We start from the raw sequence: 27,397 nt of genomic DNA on the forward strand, positions 1-27,397 counted from the left end.
TTTTTCTTGAAGTGGAGTGAGCATTTGTGACCTGGCTTTGTTTGAAAAAGAATTGTGGTTTCTTAGGGTAGTAGAAAAAGAGCCATCCTGGGCAAGGATGGTACCTGGGAGGAGTTGAGCTGGAGTTGAAAATAGACTCCCAGGTTCCCCTCGTTCTGTCCACGAGGTAGAGGAACAGCCATGGCAAAGATCTTGATTCAACTGAGTATTTGGGACTGGAAAACTAAGGAATTTAGAGGAAAAATTAGGGAAAAAAATCCAAGAATCTAAAGGCTGGAATCTCCTTTATAGTTAAAGATAATCCTTATTGTACTCTGAAAATTTGGTGCAGCCCCATTGCGATTTACAAGGCTAATATTACCTGGTTAGTATTATGTGATTAGTTTATACATTTATAAATAAAGTGTAAATGACCAGGGGCTCTGCCTTATCACAGCACACATATTACTCTATGCACCCGAGTGAGGAGTGCCTTAGCATCAAATGTAGCAATATGTGGAAGAACTGGACTCCAATCATTGCTGGGCTTGGTTTACATTTTGATTAGCTATCTCCTTCCAAAAAAAAAAAACAAAAAAAAAAACCACCGTATTTTTTAAAAAAGGTATAGCCCAGGGAGTTATGAAGTGTTATATTAGGGCGCTTCCAAATATTTGTGGAAAAACAGAATGGAAAGATATCAGACTTTTTTCCATGAGCTTTTTGAAGCCCCTTATAATTTATTATCTAACGGCAGCATAGAAAGCTTGGTTCTACAACATATGTCTATCTAGAAACATATAGTGGTGGGACAGGACCAGATCATGGGACCATTCTTTATTCCCCAACGGTGTGGTCTAGTGCTACAGAAGTCACCAAAAAGTTCCTGGAATGGAAGGGAGGAATAACTCAATCAAAGGTGTTTTCAAACTCAAGCTCCATAATGCATATAAGATTTCATTATAAAAATATTATTCCTTAAAAAAATACATAAATGTAAAAGATTCCATTTTTATAGCCATGCCTCACTTCCACCTATACAGGCTACTCATCTTAGACTACACTAATTTTTTTTCAATCTATGGTCAGTTGTGCTTAAAAATATGCTCTGAGACCCAGGAAGGAATCCACAAGGTCATCTCGTCACAGTGTGAAGGACTATGAAGAAATGACCAAGGAGCAGTAACACCCAGGGGTCTGTGTGGCCCACCTGGGGAATGTCAGAGTGTGTGACTGCAGGCTCAGATGGGAAAACAAAAACATGTTCGGTGGGCTGAAGGGCAGCAGCAAGATCCCAGCTGTGACTACTTTAAGCCCTCTGGTCACACCTGCAAGGTTCTGCCTCAAGACTCCTGTGATGTTCCTTACAGCTCTGAAGAGGGTTGGGCAGGGGTGGGAAAGAGAATGTTGTGTTAATACAGCTTTGAAATACAAGCGTTGTTGTTGTTGTTGTTTTAAGAGGACAGAAAAGAAGAACATAAACAGTGATGCTAAGTCAAATGGTCACATGGCACATCAGAGCTCTTTCTTGTTTTTTTTTTTTTTTTTGTCATTCATTTTGTTAACATCACAAGGCCGATACATACTGGAAACATATATACCATACAGTACGTTAAGCATAAGAAAATGAAAAGAAAACCACCCTGTAATTCTTTTCTTTCTGTATTTCTGTTCTTTCACTCTAAAAGCACTACCTGAAGTCTAGGGAGAATTTTAGAGTTGGTGAGAGATGCTTTTTTTTTTGATAAAAATGGAGTGACTTGCAAAAAATAGCCCCAGGTGACTACTGAGAGGCTGGGGGTGGGGGTGGGGTGGAGGAGAGATAACCATTCACACCTCAACCTGTAGAAACTTAGAAAATAGTCACAAAATATAAAAAAGTCATTAAGTTCAGGAAACATTTTTTTTTTTTTTTTCCTGCTTAGGAAAAGAGAACACTGGAAAATGATGTTTTACAAAAGTTAAGGCTGCCTAGATCTTTGATGCAAAAAGTCTGTGGTCCCCTAGAAGTACATTATTTTCACATTGAAAGCAAGGTGTATTATTTTGTGTGTGTGTGCTACAGTTCTGACCTTCTTATGTTATCTGGAGTAGAGAAAGGAAGCAGAGGTCTAGTCATGTTATAGAACGATTAAGGAGAGGCTGGTCTATGAATCCTCAGTGAAATTGCCCTGTGAACATTTCACGATGTTTACACCTTTTAACATGACTTTTTATTTTCATTTTTGTTTTTGTTTAAATGGGAATTTGCTTTCAAAGTTTACTAAGGCTCTAAAAATACAGACACATACATAATGCATTGTGCTCCTAATAAAAGACAGTGTTCTTTTTCTCTAGAAAATGCAGCAAAATTTTACCGATAAGGCCAGAAGAGGGCTACACAATGAGGAGAGCTGGTCACAGAAAACCAAAGATTCAATCTCCCACTTCAGTTCCAGCTGTCGTATGATATGTACCAGTAGCTCCATGCTCAGCTGGGTTGTGCTACCCAGAAGGACAGAACATATTTTCCAGTTTGGCCCTAGTCAGTGGAGTTCAATATACCTTGATTAGGAAATTGGAGAGCTTCTAGAAGATTGCTTGTTTATAAAATTTCTGTAACATATGTCATAGATATGCTGAGAATTTATAGTTTCAATGGCATGTCTGGGTAGTACAAGTGGCTAGCGACCTTGGTTACTAACCAAAAGGTTAGATGTTAAAATCCACCTAGTAGCGTAGTAGGTTACATGTTAGTCTGCTAACTGCAAGATCAGCAGTTTGAATCCACCAGCCACTCCAAGGGAGAAAGATGAGGCTTTCTGCTCCCAGAAAGATTTACAGCCTCGGAAACCCAATACAGGGTCGCTATGAGTCAGAAATGACTCTATGGCACATAACCACCACCACCACTACCACCAGAGACACCTCACTGCGGTGAAAGATGCGGCTTTCTGCTTCCGCAAAGACTTAAAGCCTTGGCAACCCTGTCCAGGATCCCTGGGTCAGAACAGACTCGACGGCACTTAACAACAACAAAGACACCTTGGAAAACAGTCCTGGTGATCTACTTGAAGAAGAATCAGCCATTGAAAACCCTGTGGGGTACACATGTGGTCACCAGGAGTTAGAGCTGATTCCATAGAAATTGTTTTTTATGGTTTCGAAAACAAATGCCCATGTTGCAAAAATGCAACCTTGGAATAATTCTTGTTGTAAACAAACATTGCAGGAAATGAGGATACCCCCATAAAGAAAGGGTCCTTTGGTAGGCTAAACTGTCCACTGAGTGAAATGATGAACAGACAAGACTGAGCTTCTAGATTTTAAGTATGAACAAAAAAGTCCTCAGTGCATATTTGTCTGATCTGGGTTTTAAATTAACCGGGTTAATGGTTTTTTAAGAAGGAAGAACTGGTATAGTAGTTGGATCTTTGCCTCTATCACCGTATTCTCCTTCTTTTCATTTGTAACCCATGGTTCATTGGCATTAAGTTAATGTTAAATTTGAAAGATGGTCTGTGGTCCCTTGAAGGGAAATTCTGCAGGAATAAGCTGCTTGCACACTTGGCCTCAGTGTTGTGCTACAGAGCTGATGATACTGTGTCTCCATTACCTCTTGTATAAAAATCTGACCTTAATAAGAATAAAGTGTTCTTGTTGTATGGAGAGAAAAAAGAACACATTAATGGCCAGGAAGTAAAATGGCATAGGTGGGAACTTGGAGGAAACATGTTTATTAACAATGTAGAAAGATTTTATCGAATAAAATAACTCTATAAATTGTTCGAGTTTTCTGAAGGCCTTTGAATAATTTTCAGATTGCCCAGGAGGCGTAAGGAAAGCAAGTTTTGGTTTTGGACAGAGGGGAATTCCCTAGTTCCTCTTTCTTCCTAGTTCAAATATTTAGTGACATCACTGAACATTGCAAATCACTTTTAGAGGTAGTGTTTTTTGTGTTTTGTTTGCTTATATGTATATAAATCACAACTTCATCCTCCTATGAAGTGAAAAGAATTACGAATTTGTTTTATAAGGAACGTTGGTGTTGCCATGGTTAAAGCACTCGACTACAAACTGAAAGGTTGGCAGTTTGAACCCACCAGCTGTTATGCTGGAGAAAGATGTGGCAATCTGCTTCCCTAAATGTTTATAGCCTTGGAGACCCTCTGAAGCAGATCTACTCTGTCCTTACAGGGTCGCTGTGAGTAGGAGTTGACTGCATGGTAACTGGGGTTTTGTTTAGTTTGTTTCACTGTGCATTAAAAAAAAAGTAAGAATGCACAAATCATCAAGATAGTTTAGAATATGTGGGTTAAACTTTATCATTTGAATCATTACAGGATATTTAATTAAATGCCATTCAAAATTTATTTATAAACAAATCTCCTGCCTTTCCCTTTCTCTCGCTCTCCTCATTAAAAAGGAAGCAGATTATACCATTTAACAAGAAACCCCAACTTACCATGGATTTTGCAGCTTCACTGATTCTTTAATTAATCTGGTTATGTTACTAAATGCCCTGCCTTTGTGTAGGGCATGATGTCATACCATACATAGTAAAGTTTGTACAGAGAGAATACCAGTAGCAGTAGGGAAGGCAGGATCTTCACAATCACAACTCACTTTACATTTTTATGATGGTGGGTAGTTAATTACGTGTAGGTTTAGGTGGGAGTATAGGTCTCATCCCATAAAAGCATTGACTGACCCTGAATCTCCATTATGGTAGGAAAAAAGATGCAAATTATACAAATACAGAGGCCATATTCAAACACATCATATACTTGTAGTCACAAATCATTTTTATAAAGGTAACACATGTTACTTGAAAATCCATTCAATGATAAACTTTAATAATAAAAGTATGATGAGAACTCTATGATTTGTTAATCACTAATCCCTATAAAAGGAGTCCTGGTGTGGCACTGTCCATTAATGCTCTGGGCTACAAGGGCGGCAGTTCAAGCCCACCAGCTGCTCCTCGGAAACCCTATACAGGGTTGCTATGAGTCGGAACCAACTCGACGGCACTTAGAAACAACAACAACAACAATCCCTATAAAAAGGAGCCCTGGGGTAGTGGTTTCAGCTGCTAACTGAAAAGTTGGTAGTTTGAATCCACCAGCTGTTCCATGGGAAAAAACGTGGTTTGATTCATTAAAGATTGGTGGTGGTGGTTATGTGCCATCGAGTTGGTTCCGACTCACAGTGATCCTGTATGAGGTTTCTGAGTTTGTAAATCATTATGGAAGCAGAAAGCCTCATCTTTCTCCCGAGGAACCACTGGTAGTTTCGAACTGCTAACTGTGACCACGACGCTACCAGAGCCTTGGAAACCATATGGGGCAGTTCTACTCTACTCTGTGCCATAGGCTGGTTATGAGTCGGGATGCACTTGATGGCAATAGGTTATTCCTGTTTTACTAATAATTGATGAATGAGAATGTGGATTCTTGACCTTTTCAATCTTTTATATAGTGTGATGAGAGGTGAAGATTTTTTTTCTTCATGAGTAACTTGTTCATTTATGAAAGTGTGAGTTCATTTCAGGTAATTTTCCATCCTGGGAGATTTTGATTCTGTTTTTCAAACAATAAGCCCAAGGGTTCGAACTTCTGTTATTCAACTCACTAACTGCTTTAAAAACTCATAGTGGATAGTTTCAGTCCCCATGTGGGGAGAAAAGATAAGCTTTGATAAAGTTTTAGATTGCTTCTTTCCGAAGTAATTTATTAAAATAGATTGTCCAAAACAGTGAAGCTATTTTCTCCTTCTTTATAAATAGATTTATTTAGTTTAGGATTATATTGAAAGTTTAAATAATCATTTAATGTGAAGCGAAAAGTTGAGCATAGTGAGATTGCTAGGCATCCAAACCAGATGTCTAGTAGAAAAAATAGGCAGTTTTATGCAATTTAGCTGCTTTGGTGAACCGAAGACTTAGAGATAATTCTATCAACTACTTAAACTAAACCATGGATGGAGTCATTTTAGATAACAGCTTTGTTCCTTCTTCAATTTTCTTTTTGTTTACATATTGGTGATACAATGACTCACTTTGTGCCCATTAAAAATGTTATTATTTGAGAAAAAAATTAAAGATGAGTAAATTTTAAAATCCAGTTTTGTTTTCCTTTCCAATCAGAATAAATCTAATTTCAAGTCAAAAAATTAAAAATAGTAATAGATTAGATTTAGCGCTGAGCTAGTTAAATAGGGCAAATTTAGTTGGACCTGTGTGTGGTGCTGTGGGTTAATGTGCTAGACTACAAAGTCGTTTGAACTGCAAGGTTGGTGGTTCAAGCTCACCAGCTGCTCCTTGGAAACCCTATACAGGGTCGCTATAGGTTGGAATCGACTCGACGGCACTTCACAACAACACAACAATAATAAAATTATCTCAAGACGATTTTCTTTTCTTTCCATCTACTTTCCACGGAAGTTAAACTTATAACATATTTTCAAAAAATATGTTTAAGAAACATAAATAATTTTGTGAATAATTTTCAGCAATGCTACGAACATCTGGGCAAATAACTTCAAGGTAATATATCTCTATTATTAAAATCAGTTAAAACATTTCATCTTTATCTCATTATTATATTATTATTGTACTATGGTGCTTCCCTTTGGTTTGACTTCATATAGTGGCTATTTGCTTGGACTTGAAGGGAGGTGCTAAGAATTTTTTTTCAAGAACTGTCCATTGTAGTCTAGAATAAAAGATTCTAGATTAAAAGTATTCTTTGATGTTATGGAATCCCCAAAAGTTTAAGAAACAATGCTTTAAGAAGCTCAGCTTTGTGCCATTTAATCTGTATGTTGAATAAATTTAATGTTAAGAAAACAGATCCTTAATCATGTTCAATTTTTTTTTTCCACATTTTAACTTTTTTTTTTTTTTGAGGAGGGTAAACCTACATATTGAAGTTACCTGAAACATTCTTTCTTATGAGGACAGAAAGAAAAGAGTACAGATGCAAGGCTCTGTAATCAACTGTGCACATGAGATGAACAGTTAGAGCACCAGGCACAAAGAAGTAGGAATACTGAGTAACCACTCTGGGTCAGAAAGACTGTTTTAAGAATATGGTCATCACAGAGATACTCCTCAAATACGATTCCTTAATGGAAAATATATTCAGATGATCAGAAAATATTCGTGAAAAAAGAAAACAATATAAAAATTTACATACTTTTTGAAAACATAGAAACAAGGCTCATGGACTCGCCTATCTAAGTTTGGAGACCAGTACAGATGCTTAACACAATGTTTGTTTCATGTCCTTAGAAAATTAAAAATGGTGCTTCTTATATATAAAGGATTCATCAGTTTAAGTCATAGAAAGAGAGACAACTGCTGATGGGCAGATCACAGAATCAGTCCCTAAATTTCTGCTGTGATAAGCACTGGTTCTGTTCATTTATGTCAACTTCATTACAGTTTTAACAGAAGGAAAGCCATAGATACACAATACTGTAATCTGGAAGTTTACATAAGGCAGCAAAAAGCATTACCCTAGATTTGACAGACTAAGTAAGGTCCACTTTTGGCTACACTAGCAACCAGCTAGAGCCCACAGCATTTTGCCACACAAGATATAAAAACAAAGATGCACACCCAGGGAGGAAAGTGAGGAATCAGGGAGATGGCAGTGTGTGACTACATATTGGAACACGATACAAAATGAACCCTCCCAGTGCCAATAGGTTAAATTCCAGTCAAGTGAATTAAGGCTACTATAGAACTGGTTGATATAAAGAGTTCATTCCAATCGAGCAGTAAAGAATTGATTCACTCTTGAAGACACAAGGAAAGGTTTAGAGAAAAAGCAAGTTCTTGGAAAGAATGAAGCTTACACATGCATGTTGTCTCTCAGGTGAGGAAGCTGGAGAAAAATGAAAGGAGAAAAATCAGAGAAATCAAAGCAATCCAACTGCAAGGCAAGGCAGGTGTCTGCTTCCAGTTCACAGTATTGCAGTTAGTGGTACAGCAAGGTCTATGTAAGTGGTAGAGAGCACAGAGGCTGCCCAGAAGAAAAGGGAAGAAAGAGTGGTCACATGACAACACAGCATTGACAGCGCTTTTTCTTTTGGGTACCTGGGGCTGGCTCTGTGGCCAGGCTCTCTTCCTTCCCTTCTGGGGATGAGGGCTCTGTGGTGTCTGACACCGGCCTCCCGGACACAAGCTCAGCTGCATTCCCATCAATTGTGGACACGTCTGTCACTGTCTTCTCCCTCAATGACTTCTCATCATCTTCATCAATTAGGACCAATTCAGCCTTGATGGTTTCATCATAGCCTAGCACCTTTTTGGTCTCCTCTTCATCCTCAATATTTTGGTAGCCCATAAAGATCATGGTGACTGGCTGATCCGAGTTTGTCTTCAGCCCTTCTGCACTGGGGGCATGGGCTTGTTGCCCTGGGTTCCCAGAAGGACGATCTTTTCGAGACTTATGTACCATTTCTAACTTGGCTTCTTTGCAAAGCATGTGTTCCTTAGGATAACTGAGATTCCCATCTGCGATCACAGTCCTTTGTGACACATGCCCTCCTCTTAAGCTTGATTGTCCAGCCTTCTCAATAAGCTCTTCTACATCCTTCGTGCTTAACTTGTGTACTCCGTTTTCTACTATGGTGCCTCCTGAGTGCACCTCATAGACTACTTTGGTACCGTCATCATAAACTTTGACTCCTCTCTGATGGACCCCCTCTGGGCCAATGGTGGATGCAGAGAGAATCTTGGTCTCTCCTGTTTGTTTGTCTTTCTCCACATTAATTTCCATGGCGTACACAGCTTGAATGAAAACAAGAGAAAGGAAGTGCATGTTACAACAAAAAAAGCCAGTGAATGGTTAATTGCCAAACAGACAAAATAAAAAGATTTTGTGCTCTTTCTATTCTAGCCACTAAGCATCTTGAGTGTTAGAGTGAGATGCACATTCTGGACAGAGGTGATTACATATGGATTTTAACACAGGAGCTTACTGTACTAGAAAGAGATGTACAGAGTTACCATAGCTCATTGGCACTCACACTTCCAAGGAAGAACTGCTAAGTGAGGCTGGAAGAGACTGTATAGGTCCAGTGTAATGACTTCTAACAGTAAAGCGGACAACATGCAAGTTTACCTTGGTTGAGGGGTTATCCCAGGTTTACCGACAATTTTGAAGCCCTGAATTAATATGTGCCCAATTCTAAAATTGTAAATCTTTGTTTAACACTTCCCCCAAATAGTCCCCTGTTCTTTCTACATTTTCTTTTACTTTTTAAAAGAGAGAATATACAATATATTTTTCAAGTGAGTCATAGTGTTCGTTTACTGTCCTATAAAATATTTACAAAAATTAAAAACCTATGAAAATAATCAGAAGATATGCTCTGTGAATACTTTGGTCACTTTTTTAGGTTTCTTAAACAAGAACTAGAAGAACAAAACAGAAGTAGAATCATCTTGTTGTTAAGTGCCGTCGAGTCGGTTCTGACTCATAGAGACCCTATATAGGGTTTCTAAGGAACAGCTAGTGGGTTTGAACTGCTGATCTTGTGGTTCACAGTCCAGTGAATCACACCAGGAGCATCACACCAGGAGTACTAGAATCATCTAGTACTACAGTATCACACCAGGAGTACTAGAATCATCTCTTGATACTGGAATTTGAAGTCAATGATCACAGAAGGTCTCCTTCTCTCATGCACACAATGCCAAGTCTCTTCGCTGTTCCATTCTACTATTCGATTTTACGCTCATTTCCACTTTCCTGATCTATTGGAAAAGCTTTCTACCTGGTCTTCCTGACACAAGTCATCCTAAATCCTTCTGCCAGTCCAGTGCTCTCAAAGACCAGCTCTTTCCCTGTCATAAAGATTCATGTGACACTTCAAACTTTCAGATTTTTTACTTAATTTCTCATTTCCTGTGTGGTAAATGTTCTAGATGGGAGGAAACTGCATGTTAGACCCATGGAACCAACAGTTCCCAAGCACCTTTACATGGATGACCCAAAAGTACCTCAAACATAGCAGTTTCAGAATGGAATCGATAGATTCCAAAACTCTTCCATAGTCCCGTGTTATAATGCCAGCACCACTACCTCTTTCTTTCTCTCTCTTTCTGTCTCTTTCTTTCGAGTATCTCAAGCCAGAAACCTCAGAATTATATCTGGTTTGTCCTTTTCTTCCTAATTTTCCATACCCAATCAACAGTGAAGGATAGTTGATTCTATTATAAATATATACCCAATAGATCGCCTTACTTCTATTGCTACCACCACGGCCTTAGACCAGGCCAGGTCCTCTTTTCTCTCTTGCACAATCACCTGGTTTCTGATTTTATCCTCCACTTTTCTCTTGTCACTCTAGTCCAACAGTCTGCAAACTATGGCTGGAGGATCAAAGTCAGCCCAAGACAGGTTTCTGCATAGCCAGAGAAGCTAAGACTGGGTTTTATGTTGGAAAGAAAGAAAGAGAGCGAGAGAGCGAGAGAGCGAGAGCGAGAGAGAGAGAGAGAGAGAGAGAGAGAGAAAGAGAGAGAGAGAGAGAGGAAGAAAGAAAGAAAGGGAGGAAGGAAGTTAGAAAGATGTTGTTGTTATTGTTGTTAAGTGTCGTCAAGTCGGTTCCGAGTCATAGTGACTATGTATAAAGTTTCCGAGGAGTGACTGGTGGATTTGAACTGCCAACCTTGCAGTTAGCAGTCCAGTATTTATCCTACAGTGTCATACATACCAGGGCTCACTCTCTGTGTGTGTGTATATATATATATATAGCCCTGGTAGTGTAACAGATTACAAGATAGGCTGCTAACTGCAAGGTCAGCAATTTGAATCTATCGGGTGCTCTGTGAGAGTAAGATGAGGCTTTCTGCTCCTGTAAGGATTTACAGTCTCAGAAACCCTATACAAGGTCTCTATGAGTCTAATTTTATATATATATATATATATACATATATACATATATATGTAAGATAAAACACTAAGTTAAAAAAAAACATTTACAATGATTTGGCCCTTTACAGAAAACATTTGCCAACCCCTGCTAATCCATACTCCTACCTACCTAATTAACTTTACTCATAAACTCTCTGCTAACTTCTTGAGTCTGTATAGGATAAATACTAACACTAAAACTTCGCACATCACTCTCTTCAGAATTTGCCACTTTCCTTTCTGGCCTTGTCTTCCAGCCCTGCTTATTCCCTGTATATTCCGGCCATAACAAACTTCTCACCATTCCCCAGACATTCAGCATCCTTCCATACTGCCTGCCCCTGCGGCTGCTCTCTTGCTTAGAATTTTTTTTTTTTTTTGCATCCCTTCCTTCTGGAAGACTCTTAATAATCTTATGTTCATCTCTGCTTATCAGCGCCTGAGTTCTCTTTCTGCAAAGAAAGATTTCTTAACCTGTGTTAAGCAAATCCAAACTTTGCAAACTATCCTTTCAATCTTATTTTCCACCACTCCCTCTCCTTCTGGCACAATTGAATAGCACCTTTCCACCTAAACATCTCTTGCATTTGTTTAACATTCCCATCTCCTGAATTGAACTTCTTCTGAATTTCTATACATCCAAATATGAACCATCCATCAATGTCCAGGTCATGTGCTCCCTCTTCCACAGTTGTCTTTGATGTTCCCATTCCTAAGTCATCTCTCCCTCCTCAAGATTCTCTGAACACTTTTTCAAAATCTCTCTGAAGACACTTAACACTTTTAACCCTGTAGTTGTACTTACTTGTGGGGATGTTTTATTAGCTTCATTTGATTTTTAGGGTTCTTTTGGGCTACTTCTTGCCTGATATCTTTTTTATGATTTCTCTTTTCTCCAGCACCTTAGATAGAGCCTTTTGTATAGAATGTACCTGATAGATATATCTATGAAATGAATGCTTCTAATTGAAAAGTCTAATTTGGTTGTTTAAATCTAATCACAAATACTTTGCATAATATGTCACCAAAATGAAAATATGCACACAGTAATTAATGACTAACTGGGGTTAACAAAATCAATAATATTTTTCCATCTATGTGCATTGTAAGATATAATCTGTTCATGTTCATATTTATAAAAAGAATGTGGAGCAAAATTCAATGCTTAATTTTCATGATACCTATTTTTAAAGTTTTACTTATTCAACGCAAAAATTTTGAGTTCCCTCAAGTGACATAGTTAGAGGCCTATCGATATTTGTCATGGAGATTCATGGGCGCCCATATAATAACCATGGTATCAAAAGGAATATTTATCTCATTTATTTTGTGATGTTCTACACACTGTGCTATTAGAATTCTAACTCATCCCAAAAGGGGAATTAGTATTGAAAATTCAGCATGGATTCTGAAGAACCTGTTCTTGAAATATTACATGTATATTAAAAATCAGTTTTAGATTAAAATATTATGTCCTGTCTACTATTAACATACTTATAAATAAGGAAGGTAATTATGATTGCCAATTGTTTAGTAAGTGCTGCTGAGTTGGTTGTGACTCATAGAGATCCTGTATAGGGTTTTCAAGGAGCAGCTGGCTGGTGAGTTTTAACTACTTACAGTGCCACACCAGGACTCCTAATTTTCAGTTAAGTTAGGTAAGTGCCTTTGAGTCGGTTCCAACTCATAGTGACCTTGTATAGGAGTGGCTGCCAACTTTGCATTTAGCAGTTTGAACTGCCAACTTTGCAGTTAGCAGTCCAGTGCTTATCCTACAGCCATACCAAGATTCTGATTGTCAGTAGTAGGTACAATATTTAAATGTCCACCAAACATTCAGTAACATGTGAATAAAAAGACATGATAAGCAATCAATAAACAATATGGTATAAAATACTTCTATTTTGAATTAATTTGTGATAGGATACAAATTATTAATGTAAAAATGTCCTGCGATTTCTCTCTCTGTCCAACAGTGAACATCCCCTTATTACTGATCCAATTTTCCCTTCTCCACCAAAAAACCCCCAACTTGAGTTTGTCTTTGCCAGACCCTAGAATCAAAGACTAGACAGAAAAGAGGCATGAGAAGTTCTTTGCAAGAAAGGTTAAGAAGATCTATACAATAACACATTGAAGGTTTAGTGGAACGTCTGTGTGGGATGCGGGTAGAAAAGAATCATGTGTGGTGGTGAATGATGCTCTGGATAGAGAGATATGAGGAGAAAAGAAAGCGGAATATGAGAAATGTAGCTAGGTGAAGGTATGAATTAGATCCCTTTAATATCCTTTTAGAGTTCTGGTGTGGATCTGTAGGATAAGCACTTGACTGCACAGTCGGTTTGAACTGCAAAGTTGGCGGTTCAAACTCACCAGCTGCTCTTTGGAAACCCTAAACAGGACGCCTATCAGAACTGACTCAACAGCACTTAATAACAACAATACCCTTTTGGAGTGTAGTGTGGTGCTGAAGGATAATGCACTAGACTGTAAAGTCAGTTTGAACTGCAAGGTCGGCAGTTCAAACCTACCAGCCATTCCTTAGAACCCCTTGACAGGGGATTGCTATGAGTCAGAGTCAACTCCATGGCACTTAACAACAGCGCTATCCTGTGAAGGAGCACTGGAAGCTGAATGGATTATGAGCTGTGCTCATAAAAAAAAACCACAAGGTCAGTAGAATCTACCAGTTGTCGCTACTTGGGAGAAAGAAGAGGCTTTTTGTTTCTATAAACATTTACAGCCTCAGAAACCTTAGACAGGGTCACTATGAGACAGAAGCAATTCAGTGGTACACAAACACCACCACTAATACCACAAATATCTTTGTATAAAATACATAAAGAACAGAATTCATTTGTAATTGTTTTTTGGTCTGTGGTTTTACACTGTACTTTCTGCTCAATAGTTTGGAGACTTTGGTGTTGTTGTTGTTGTTGTTGTTGTTGTTATTGGTGTGCTGTGAAGTTGATTCTGACTCATAGCAACCCTGGATAGGATTTCCGAAGCTGTAAATCTTTATGGGAGCAGAAAGCTTCATCTTTCTCCTGTGAAACAGCTGGTAGTTTCAAACTGCTGACCTTGAGGTTAGCAGCCCAATTCGTGATTTAGATCTTGCCATTTGAACTGCAAGGTTGGTGGTTCAAGCTCACCAGCTGCTTCTTGGAAACCCTACACAGAGTTGCTATGGGTTGGGATCAGCTCGACGGCACTTAACAACAAAACAACAAATATAGGCTATTTTTTGTTATGTGCTGTGGAGTTGGTTCCAACTCATAGCTACCCTGTACAGGTGGAAGGTCAGAGAAGAAGAAGAAGACTCCCAGCAAGATGGATTGGCAAAGTGGCGGCATCAATAGGCTCAAGCATGGCAACGATAGTGAAGTTGGCCCAGGATCAGGCAGTGTTTCATTCTGCTGTGCATAGGGTCACTATGAGTGAGTACCGACTCGGAAACTCAGTTATTTAGAGAACAAGTAAGTACTCAAGATAGTAATGAACAGAGGTGTGACAGAAGACTCTAAGAGTCTGCCAGTTGGGAAACCACGAATGACAAGTTAGGCAGAGGGGCAAGCAGTTGCAAAGTGCTGCTGATGTCCTGAGACAGAGAGAAGTTTGTTACGTCCTTGGTGTATGGTGAATGAGTGGGACAGGAAGACAGGATGGAGAGAAGGTTGCAGACACACTCTGACAGGAATAGCATACCAAGCTTAGGCTAGGCTTTGAGATGGAACCATACGTGGCATGGTTTTGTTAGGGTTATATATTCATACTACATGTGGTACACTCTTTATTCAAAATTCTCAAATATGAGGGTCAAATTTTAATATTATTTTAACACATTTTTTAACCAGGATGAGCACTGGGCCACAAGGTTAGCAGTTCAAACTTATAAGCCACTCCTTGGAAACCCTATACAGGGTCACTATGAGTCAGAACCAATTCAACAGTACTTAACAAAAACTTAGATATATTGTACAATACATGCAACTTTCATGTGTATTTTTTTATACTAAATAAAATGAGACTTTAAAGAAACACAAATTTTTTCAAGCTCCATAAAAGTGTGGCCCCACATTCTTGGCTACATTTACTCTCTTTTCTTAGGTGAGCAAAATGGGAAGCTCTGGTTTAATCGAAAGGCAAAACTTAACCTTCATGGATACACATCTGGGGACGTCATTGAGGCATTCAGAGAACTACATAACAGGCGTGAATGTTCATCTTTTAAAGGCATTGGTTGTATTTTGCTTCATCTCTCAGACGGTGACATTTCAAGCTGCAAATTAGAGTGGATGTAAACCAGTGGGAAAATAAGACTTTTTAAATTCAACACTTTGTTTTCAATGCACATGATTTATAAAACTCTTTTCTTTCTATTGCTGCAAGCAATTTATACTCCAGACTTCTCTCCCCTATCATGGCTTCATCTCTAACCACAATGAATTCACTCTAATCCACTGTTGTTTTCTTTTAAGCTTCTCTATGCCGCAGGCACACTAGGCTCTGTGGTGATGGGGGTCATGAGCCCTCGATGCTGTGTTCATCTATGAAAATCAAAAGGGTGCTGCCTATTGGAAGCTGCTTTCCTTGAAGGAAATTTTGAAAGAGTCCCAAGGACATAAAGTTTGTGAAGGAAACTTCTTGGGAGGAAAAAAAGATTGAAAATATTTCAGTGGAAGTTTCAATGGTAGCATAACTAGAGTCTAGAAGTATTTGTTCTTAAATAAAATGATGTATTTAATTATGATACCCATACATTATAAACTGATGACAAGAAGATTGGTGTATATAAAGCATTTTTGCTATTTTTAGCAACCTAGGGACACAGCTGAATTATATGTTCATTTCAGTAATATGGAGTAAAAACTAAAGTGGCTAAGGACTTTCTTCAAAGGAGTGCAAATACATGGCTGAATTAGTGCTTTGATTCTGGGACTCTGGGGTTGGCTTACTTGCTGTTGCCTCAAAAGCACTATCACCTTGAAGGAGCAGAGACAACTTTAATAGGCGTTGATAATCCCAGTCTCTAGGTCCTGAAACCAGTTATGTGTGGTTAAAGTGTGAGGTCCCTGCAGTGTAGTGAATTATTTAATAGGTCTCTTCCTGCTGAGTCTGGGTAAGAGCACGTGGGAGAAGATACTAATATGATCCAGCTGTGGATGTTAGCAGAGCTCATTGTGATTATAAAAAAGTGAAACTCTAGCATGGGCATGGTGGTTGTATGCTGGAGAGTTGGTTCTGACTCATAACGACCCTGCATAGGGTTTCTGAGGCTGTAAATCTTTACGGGAGCAGAAAGCCTTATCTTTCTCCCACGGAACAGCTGGTAATTTCGAACTGCTCACCTTGAGTCCGACTTGCAACCACCATGCTACCAGAGCTCCTATAGCATGGGCATAAAATGGACCATTTTAGAAGCAGTAGAGAGGCTCACACTACCATTAAAGAAGAGCCAGGAGTGGAACATGTCCTTTGATTCTGACATTGCTGCACATTGAACCTCCTTGACCCAGGGACAGATAGCGGTGACAACAGAGGAGTGGCAGAGGGGCAGGAGCAGCAGAACCAAGAGCCAGCTCACAAGACAGCAGTGGGCTTCCCAGTCCACAGAGCAAGTAACACTGAGTGACGTTGGGCAGAAGGCTTGCTTGCAGAGTGGGGTGCTCTTGACAAGTGGGGAAATGAGTTTTGCTGACCTATGGAGCTAGAGCAGTGTCTTCAGGCATAAGTTTATGGTGGAGGGGTGTGCCCTGTGGGCATTTATCAGCAGCCTGGTAAAAGCTTTGTAACATTTATCCAGCAGAGAGAGGGCTGCCTGCAGACATGGTGAGGAGAGGTTGTCCTGACTGGACCAACTCTGCCCTGAACATTTCTGACCTTACCCTGAATATCTTCTCTAATAAGCCCCATACTGTAAGGAAGCTGTCTGAGTTCTGTGTGGTCATTGCAATGAATCATCAAACCCAGCTGAACAGAGAGGACTGTGGGAGGAATGGTCAGTGCCACCTTTTTTAGTCCCTGAGAAAGATGGCTACCTAAAAAGTGATGGGGGAGGAGGGGGAGATACTCAGGGTGAGAAGCCATTGTGGCCTGGAGTTCTACAGGGCCCAAAGAGATGGGTCTGAGGAGTAGAGAGTGCTTAGCTCTGGTTCAACCTTTTTTTAAAAAAAAAAACTCTATTGTGAATTGAGTGAAGGTTTGCAGAGCAGATCATCAGTTTTAAATGCAACAAATCGTATATTTTTCTTCATTACAAAGACTGCAATCTCCACCTTGTACCAACAGTTAGCAGTATTTACCTCTGTTCACTTTAACTGTTGCATTCCTCCACGCGTCCCTGATACCTTCATCTTTCCTCTACTAATCTCCCTCTTGTTGTATATTGCCTGCCCATGTTAACATCTGTCTACTCTCTAGTCTGTGAATAATTTTCCCTCCCCCTCTCCACTGTAAATCATCATAGATTTTCTTTTTTCAAAGAAAACCTGTTCCTCGCTTTTTACAATAATGTTCTCATACAACATTTGATCTTTTATGATCGACTAATTGCATGCAGCATAATATCCTCCAAGTTCATTCATGTTGTGATATGTTTTGAAGATTTGTTGTTGTTCGTCAATGTTGCATTGTTTTTCACTGCATGTACCAAAGTTTGTTTAATGATCTTCTGTTGATGGGCATTTAGGCTGTCTCCATCTTTTTAATGTGTCTCTTGTAGGCAACATATTGAAGGATCCTATTTTTTTAAAATCCACTCTGCTCTCTCTCTTGACTGGTGCATTTAATCCATTTACATTCAGTATAATTATTGATAGGTGTGTGTGTTATTGTTTTGTTTTGTTTTTTTGTGTGTGTGATGCTGCTGGTTTCTTTGTTCCACATAATTTTCTGCTCTGAGTTTATTTTGTCTGTAGGTTTTCTTTTCATTTTAATTCATTTCTGTTGTATTAATGCTTACTAAATCTTTCTGATTTTCCTTTTTTATTTTGATGTGGAGATGTATTAATTTTCTTTGAAGTTACCTTGTAATTTATTAATTTTGTCTCCTGTTTCAAGCAGTCTGTTTTATCTTGAAATTGAGTTGACCTCTTGCCATTTGGGAGTTCTGCAGCTACACTATCCTCTCTTTTTGATTTGTAGTTGACGTCACTATAAATTACTATTTCTGGTTTCCTGTTTTCAGTTTAAGGAGCTCTGGTAGCGTAGAGGTTACGAGTTGGGCTGCTAACCTCAAGGCCAGCAGTTCAAGACTACCAGCCATTCCATGGGAGAAAGAAGAGGCTTTCTGCTCCCGTAAAGATTTACAGCTTCTGTAACTCTCTATAGGTTCGCTGTGAGTTGGAATAGACTCCACAGCACACCAATATCACCATTTTCAGTTTGTAGACTTGTAGTTCTGGGTGGTATTTTCATGTCTGTTGATCTCTCAGGTTGTTGTCTGCTGTTGTTGGTTCTTAGCCCAAAGAACACCCTTTAATATAGATATATTTTTTAATTAGTCTAATAATTACAAATTCCTTTAATTTCTGTTACTCTAGAAATGTCATAATTTTGCCATCACATTTGAAGTTAAGCTTTGTTGGGTATATGATTCTTGGTTGGCAATTTTTTTCATATCAGGGTTTGGTTTATATTATTCCATTAACTTCTTTCTTGGATGGTTTCTGCTGAAAAATCAGAGCTTAGTCTTATTGGTTCTCCTTTGTAGCTAACTTTTTGTTTTTTCTAAGTTGCTGTCAGGATACTTTCGTTGTCTTTGGTTTTTAAAAGTTTGATTATGATATTTTGGAGATTCTTTTGGGTTCTATACAGTTTTTGTATGCATATCTTCTCATCTTTCAAGATAGGGATGTTTTCTTCTAACAACTCTTAGACATTTTTCTCTGTTTTTTATTGTCTCTTCCTGTTTTGGAATTCCTATCACTTGTAAGTTGTTCCTCTTCATGGTGTCCCACATAACTAAGATTTTCTTAGGACTTTTTCATTCCTTTTCTGTCTGTTCTTCTAGAATACTAGTACTGAGAGATGTATTTTCAGGCTCACTAATTCAGGCTTCCATTGCTTCAAATCTACTCCTTTGCCCTTTCAATGTTTTGTCCATTTCTGAACGCTTAATATTAATTTCCTGAATTTCTAATTGCAGGTTTTGTATTGTTACAAAATTTTCATTTATTTTGTCTGTTTGTTCTTGTAGTGTTTTCTTGAGTTCTTCTAAAGTTTTTTTCTGTGTTCTCCTTGGTTTCCTTGATCTCTCTGTCATTCCTTTGAAGGTATCTAATATCATTCATTTGAACTATTTTTCAGTTAGTTTCATCCATTTTCTACCTCAGAAACATTTCCTGGCTCTGCATCTTGGTCATTTGCTTGAGGCATTCTCTATCATTTCTTCTTGTAAGCTAAATTTGTTGTCTCTGGGGCATTGTGGTGGTGGTGGTGTATTTGAATTTAATTGGTGATTGTATGTTGATGTGTTTTTAGGCTTTCACCAACTGCCTTCTGTGGGTGTAGTGAGAGAATGGAAGTATGTACACCGGTCTCCATTCACCATTTGTGCATTTCAGTTTGGGGTGGGTTTGCCTGGTGTTGACTGCTGTTGATTTTTGATCATGTGGTATAGGAGTTGGTCTTGGCTCTTTCCCACTGGATGGAGCTGCAAAGGGTACAGTTGTGACTAGCCTGTATGGGCACGGTTACTGTCTCCTGTCAGATGGGAAAGAGGAAACACCTGCCCCCCCCACCTCCGGCCCCCACACACAAGAAAACAAAACAGAATAAACTAACAAGAAACCAACAATGAAAAGAGAAAATAATAAAGAGAGGAAAAAAAAAAAAAAAGAGAACAGGACAGGCAGCAATCAGGAAAAAAGAATATGATACCTAAAAAGAGAAATGAGGGAGCGGAAAGTGGAGTTACAGAAGAGAGAAATAACAGGAAGAGATTGAAAAATAAAAACACTTACTAGAAAAACCAGGGAGAGGAAAGATGAAAAGAGAAGGGAAGCAGAGAGTAGTAAAGAAAGATCAAAAGGAAAAAAGAAAAGAAGAGGGGAAATGAGTAGGAAGCCCACCAATAAGATGGGAGGTATTAGGGAAGGAAGAAAGAACCGTGGATCTGAATTCCTACCCAGATCTCACCCCATCTTTAGTCCTCATTTCCCCCCATTGATAATCTCTAGAACCAACCCAGCTTTGACATTCTTGTGAATGTGAGCAACCTACGTAGACCATGGGCTACTGATATGCAGATTATGGTAGGAGAGCAGAAGGCAGTCAGATCAAGGAGGCAATTGGTTAAGATCATCCTAACATAATGAACATCCAGGAACAGGTATCACAATTGGCACATAGTAGACCAACTTAATGAATGAGTATGCATGTAGGCAGTCTTGTCCCTTGAAGCCGATGATTATCCATATACATTTATGTTCACAGCTTGTTGTGAGGTTGGAAATAAAAAACTGGCTATTGTGGTGTCATTTATAATGAAAATGAGGGATTTATTCAGAGTAGATTCTCCCTCTATTCACAAAGAGCAACCTCTAATTTTGAAAATTTGTAATCAAAATTTTCTTTGAATTGTTTTTGCACACCTTACTATTGTTGCTGTTAGGTCTATTCCGATTTATAGTGACCCTGTATAGGGTTTCCACAGAGCATCTGGTGGGTTTGAACTGCAGACCTTTCAGTTCAAACTGACCTTGTGATCCAGTGCTTATCCTACCGTGCCACCAGCATGTGTGTAATGATGATGGAGAGCAAAGAGAAAAGCCAATAGCTCATATCTGATTTTGCTTACATCTTTTTGGTTAAGAAGGATGGTCTTTAGTCTGGAAAGCACCAGAAGGAAGATTGCTTAAAAGGAACTGAAGGCCAGATAGGTAAAGGAGGTTAGAAAATAATGGCACACTCAGGAATATAAATGTTCTCCATGCTTTGGGCCCAGGGTTCCAATTCCCTTGTCCATGAATTTGTCTCAGGAATCTTGAACACCAGAAAAGGTGCTAGACACAGATACCTAGTTTTAATTTTCAGAAATGAGAAGGAAAAAAGAATATAAACTACACAGTAGTAAGCTTGACAGTATTGGTAGCTATATTCTACAGTTTGTTTTCAAAGAGCAGAGGTCACCAAGAGCCAGCATGGATTCATCAGGCAGAAACTTAGCGGATTAAGCTCACTTTCTTTTCTGTCAAAGTCTCCAGATGGATGGATTAGTTGAATACCATAGATACAGCATATGGGGATCATCACCCAGCAAATGCCCACTGCCACTGAGTCAATTCCGATTTACAGCTCCCCTATAGACAGAGTAGAACTGCCCCAGAGGGTTTCCAAGAATGTAAGTCTTTATGGAAGCAGATGGCTACATCTTTCTCCTGTTGAGCAGCTGGTAGTTTCAAACTGCTGACCTTTGAGTTAGAGTGCAACACTTTCACCACTGCACTACCAGAGCTCTCTGGATCATCACAAAATCTTTCAGGCTCTGGGGACCCTACAGGAACATGTGCCTTAGCTATTAGGGTAACTGCTAGTACGTGGTTGAACGACCATGTCCCATAGGGCTGATTTAGTGTTGCCAAGGGCCAAGAGATAGCTATTGCTGTGCCACAGGGCACTGACTTTGGTTCCAATGGTGCAATATTTTTGTGAAGATAATGCTGAACAACAACAACAACAACAAAAAGCATGCTTTGTGGATTTGCGGTAACACTAAACAAAGAAGTAAAGTGAGAGTTGGAGGTACCAAAATCATGAGCTACGAAGACCCCAACAATAAAAGGCAGAGTTTTCTACTTTCAAAACTATTCTTTATCTAAATGAAATTTGATACAGCAGTACATGTGAAGACAAGGATGGGAATGCTGTTATGTTTGAAGTGGGAGTGAAAACCAAGGCTTGACTACCAAGTCCCACTGTAACATCCCCTTTCCCATTTTCCTGTGGTCCATATAAGGTTCCATGGAACTTCCAACACTCATGAGAGACAATCTAACCAAAAGAAATTTAATGGAGACATATCCAATCTATAAAGAGCAGAAGGGCACAGAGTTCATGCTTATTTTTGTCTTTTAAAATTAAGAAAGAACTTCATAGGCTTTTCTGTGTATGAGCAAGAGAAGGCACGTGTTTGGGGTAAACTGGATCACAGACCACTGAGGTCTGCACATTTCAATTTGGAACTGATTTGGAAGCATTCATTATTAGATAAAGAAAATGAAGTTCAGCAGCAGTACATGGAAAAATGGCATTGGGGTTTTAAAAAAAACTAAAACGAAAAGACCATGGTACCAGGGAAGTCAGTTACATGATGTGCAGCAGCACACTCCACTGTGTGGGTTGACAGCCATCAGAGTGCCTTGGACAGCTGTAGGCAATGCATTTGAGAGAGCCTAGAGACAAAGTGGGGAATGTCCAGAGAAGAGGGATGGTGGAAGGTGTCTCAAAGTAATCTCATTAGGACAAGCTAGATAAACAGGCTACGGGGGCGAAGTGGATATAGAGGGGATCCCAGAAAGACAGAATGTGATAGTTATTTTCAAATACCTGAAGGGAAATCTTGTAGAAGTAGTATGTTTGTTCTCAGTGATTCTAGGGAGTAGAATAAGGGCCACTGGATGTAAGATAAAGGCAGTCAAATGATAATTTCATCAGAGAAAGAACTTTGCAATACTCAGAATCTTTCTCACCTGAGAAAGATTAAGCTCCCATTACAAAGGAATGGGAGCCATTGTTGTAGGACCTCCTTCCAGGACCGCTGTAGCAGGAACTTGATTTTGGAAAAGGATTGGAACTGACATCTTCAGCAATGGGCTCAAGTGTAGCAACAATTGTGAGGTTGGTGCAGGACTAGGCAGTGTTTTGTTCTGTTGCACATAGGTCACTATGAGTCAGAACTGACTCGATGGCACCTAAAAATAACTCTTAAAGGTAATGACATGAAGTCAATTACTAAATCTCAACCAACCAGAGTATGTGTCATAATACTGATTCTTGACAAACAACAATCATAAAATGTTCTTAAAGTTGGACAAAATCCAAAAGTGACTTCATAAAGCAAGATGTATTCTAAGAATTCCTGTGGTGCATGTCATTACTTGGTATCTATACACACTATTCATTGTTAACTTTGACTGTGAATCTGAACACTCTGTTAAAAAACCAAAAAAAAACAAAAAAAACCCAGCCACCTCTACAAAAGGAGTTAACTATATAAGATGCAATTCCTTCCAGAACTTTGCTTATGTGTGTTTCCATAGTAGATGCATTTTAGCAAATTAGTTTTCATCTGATAAACAAAGGAACACATAAGGTACATATAAACTTAGATTTAAAAGACTGACTACTGAATAATTTTTTAAAATGCATTTGATATTTGGAATAGTATACCTTTGTAGTATAGTAAGTCTCTGGGTTATGAAATTATGGACAACTTGTTACGTGGCATCCAGTCAGTTCCAACTCATAGCAACCCTATCTATGCAGGACAGGAGGAAACTGTTGCTGGTCCTGCACCATTCTAATGATTATACTATACTCTTGGCCTTTAAATGTTATGTAAATTTGCCCTCACTTTGAAATTACTGAGGGAACTCCTGGTGGTGGTGATTACGCGTCATGTGCCGTGGAGTGGAGTCTGTTCCGACTCGTGGTGAGTGTTATAGGGTTTCTGAGGCTGTAAATCTTTACAGAAGCAGAAAGCCTCATCTTTCTCCTGCAGAATCACTGGTAGTTTTGAACTGCTGACCATGAGATTAGCAGCCCAACTCATAACCACTAAGCTACCAGAGCTCCTGGCAGGAGCCTCTACTCATAGCAAATTCTTCTTTACAATCACCCTCACTTGCTGTCTGTGCAGTTTTCAACTCATTAAAAAAGGCTTCAAGCCTTTTCATGCACTAATGTAGGGCTAAATAAGAACTGCATGTACCGGTTTCAACTCAAATTTACATATGATTCTTGAAATTTCAGACACATTTAGTGATGGAACAGATCTCATTGGTAATCTTCCTGTATCTTCAAATCTGGTTGTAATCATACCTGTGTTCCTGCATAGCATTTACATATTACTCTTGAACTTTACATTTCTTGATTATTGTAAAGTGTCATCAACTCAGTTCTGACCCATAGCGACTGTGTACAGGATTTCCGAGGAGTGGCTGGTGGATTTGAACCACAAACCTTGCAGTTCAAATTAACCTTGAACACCAGCGCATTATCCTGCAATGCAACACCAAGCTGCTTAAATCCTTTTTCTATCTCTTCAAATTAGTCCTAAGACACTGTACCGACCCCTTCCATTAGTTGATCCATTTGATGGGTGTTAGATCATGAGGTATAGGAACTTGTGGGTAGCGTCTAGGAAGCTGTTTACCCATAACTATCACAACCTATCAATGCCCAAACCTTTTATAGTATCAGGACTTTTGGACACCTATTACCCAAGACAATTTCATCAGCGTAACTTGGAGCACTTAGACAAATTATACAGTTTAAGTTACTTCCAGTGATTCCTTGATAGCATAACTGCAGGCTGAAGGTTCCGGTTTATCTGTATTATACCTGTCCACTGTCACTGTAATCTTGCACCTTTCCCAGGTTTGACTCAAGGTCCCACCCAGCTGCAGAACTCTGAGTCTATATGAAAAACAAATGTATCAGGATGTTTCAGATAACCAGTAGATATTTAGCTACTATACATGACAATTGTACTAATACTTGCTTTTTACTTTCACATTAATTTTATACTGAAGAAAAAACCATTTGCTTCATAAACTATTATAGTTGGCTTATATATAAACATTTTCTTCTAGTTCAAAAGTCAATTTTATGAGATATCATTATGTGATTTACTTAAAACATAAACCTACCTAGGGTATGTAAGTATAATTTGATGTTCATATTTGAATTCTACATTACCACTATCTGTGATCTTTGGCAATTCATTTTTTAATTTAACCCTCTGGCCCATAGTGCATTTCTTCAAAGGAAGAGGGCTAGAATAGAGATTAATTGTTCACTTCCTGTCAGTTCTGACTTCTTGGGAGCATTCATAATAAAAAGGGCAAGATTATCTCTATATATACTCCATACTCTTAAATGTATCATTTTCTAAAATCCATAATTATGAGATACATTAACAAAAAACATATGTTCTTTAAATTGCTACTTCTCCTCCTCCCAACAAACAAAGTAGTTAAGAAATAACTCCGGAAATGTGAAGTCTGGGAACTCTATGTGCATAATATACAAGCAGTTCTATTCCCACAGGGTTCCAGCAACACACTCATAGCCTTGAAACTACTTTCCACCTATCTTCAAGAATAGCTCTTCAGATTTTGCACAATTTCAATATAAAACACAAAAATCCCCAGAGGGAGAGTACAGATTAACTTTGAGAATAAAAACAGAAATCATGACCACGAACATGAGAGACAGACTACCTTGATATTATGGGCCAATACTCTTTATCTAAGGAACTCTGGTAGTGTAGTGGTTACGAATCAGGCTGTGAACCACAAGGTCAGCAGTTCGAAACTACCAGCTGCTCTGTGGAAGAACGATGAGACTTTCTGCTCCCGTAAAGATTTACAGCCTCAGAAACCCTGTTCAGGGTCACTATGGGTCGGAACCAACTCGACGGCACTTAACAAGAACAACTCTATATCTAGGGCTTCAATCAGTCCATTCCAGTTCCACTCTGCTAAGAATGATCTTTTCCATCCCAGATAGACAGCTTCACAATCTATATTTTAACAAGATCTCCAGGTTGTTCTAATGTATGTATAAACTATTCTTATGTATATATATATAAAGGAGCCCTTGTAGCCTAGTGGGTTAGCATTGGACTGCTAATAGGAAGATGAGCAGTTCCAATCCACCAGCTGCTCTGTGGAAGAAAGATGAGGCTTTCTGCTCTCATAAAAATGTACAGCTTCAGAAATCCTATACAGGGATGCTAGCTATAAGTTGGCATGAACTCCACAGCATATAAGAGCAGTAAATGTGTACATAGGAATCTTTGATCCTTCTGTATAGATAAGAATCTTAGGATTCTTATGTATACTTAAGAATGTATTCTTGTGTATATACAAACTATTCTGATGTATAGATAATCTTATGATCCTTACATATAGATAAAAATCCTATGGTTCTATGTATAGTCAAGAATGTATTCTTCTGATTATATATTCTTCTACATACATAAGAATCACCTGGGAAATCTTGTTAAAATGTAGATTCTGATGCAGTATATCTGGGGTGGAAAGGCAGTCTTAGCAGGGGGGATCAAACCAGGATGAACCAATTTAAAATTCTCTTACTTCCTCACTACCCTTCCCATTTGGTTCTAATTATTCATTAGGGGTCAGTGTCTGCCCTGTGTGGGTTGCAGGAAAGGGTCATCCTATGTAAGGATTTCTGGATATCCATCTCAGTAATAAAGCTCAGAGAAAAGCAAGCCCCATGGCCAGTCCTGGCTTTAAAACCAAATAGCTCCCCAGGACTTACCAGCCACTTTGCTGGTCCCGTCCTGCCCAGATGATGGTGGTTCTGCTGTTCGTGAACAGAGGATTGGCAGGTCGGGGAGCTGGGAGCAAATGTAATTTACTGCATCTGGTAGCAGAGAACAGGGAATACAATTAGGCACAGTGTTGGGAGGCCCAATGGGTCCACTGCTGAGACAGCAACTTGTCTGCCCTACATAATGAACTGCAAGATCAGGGTAAACAAAGACCAGCATTTGCCCAGGAACTGGTATTCAGTAGAGAAGCTGAGGTTGAAGGGAACCCAGCCAGAGGGCTGGAGCCCTAGGATCACTCTATGTATTAAAAGATCCAACAGAAAGCTCTAGATTCTAGGCACACAATGAGTTCAGGGATGGGGGTGGGGATAAGAATGAAAAATGAGCTAGTGAGAGCCATTATTATTTTTTTTTTTACACATCTAATTCATTTTTATTTTATATTACAGCTTAAATCTTTTTAAAAATGTTTTATTGTGAATTATGTGATAGTTTACATGGGAGAACATTAGCTTTACATTCATCCTATCATATATCATTTCATTGCATGGTTACAATCCCCTTCATGCATCATCAACCAACCAAAGGGTATACCCTGTAAGCCTGCCACCAGGTGGTCAGCACACAGCCCCTCTACTTCTCTGGGTCTAGAGTCCTCAGCCACTCTATCTCTCCACATCAGTGTCTGTGCCTCCATCTCTGGGGTCACTGTTTCTTTGGGTAGGGTCCTGTTCTCCACTCTTCTCCCTTGATGGTCCCAGAAACCTCTGCTCCTGGACTGCAAAGTTAACCACTCCCCTCCTTTTGCTTCAAAACATCTACCCTTACATTTCCAACCCTCACAGTCAGTCCTGATAGTAATTATTCACTATTGTATCACATGAGTGCTACCCGCAATTCCTTTCATCAGCCCTGCCCAGACAGATTGGATACTACTCAGCGGAGATTCTACCTTCCTACGCACCCTCTGGATCTAGGCTCCCTCTTG

The 27,397-nt window shown here is 39.1% G+C and overlaps 1 protein-coding gene across 1 annotated transcript in view; it reads right to left on the reverse strand.

Annotated features, from left to right (window-relative positions):
• Window positions 1-7,971: 7,971 nt before the first annotated feature.
• Window positions 7,972-27,397, reverse strand: part of PALM2 (paralemmin 2) — a 118,574-nt gene continuing 99,148 nt past the window's right edge. Inside the window, exons 6-7 of the mRNA XM_006864733.1 lie at window positions 26,397-26,501; window positions 7,972-8,758 (exon numbers count right to left, since the gene is read on the reverse strand). Of these exons, the coding sequence (XP_006864795.1) occupies window positions 8,019-8,758; window positions 26,397-26,501 (845 nt within the window). The 3' untranslated portion in view covers window positions 7,972-8,018. The remainder of the gene's footprint in view (window positions 8,759-26,396; window positions 26,502-27,397) is intronic.

This window comes from Chrysochloris asiatica, unplaced genomic scaffold, assembly GCF_000296735.1.
Source record: "Chrysochloris asiatica unplaced genomic scaffold, ChrAsi1.0 scaffold00069, whole genome shotgun sequence".
Lineage (NCBI taxonomy): Eukaryota > Metazoa > Chordata > Mammalia > Afrosoricida > Chrysochloridae > Chrysochloris > Chrysochloris asiatica.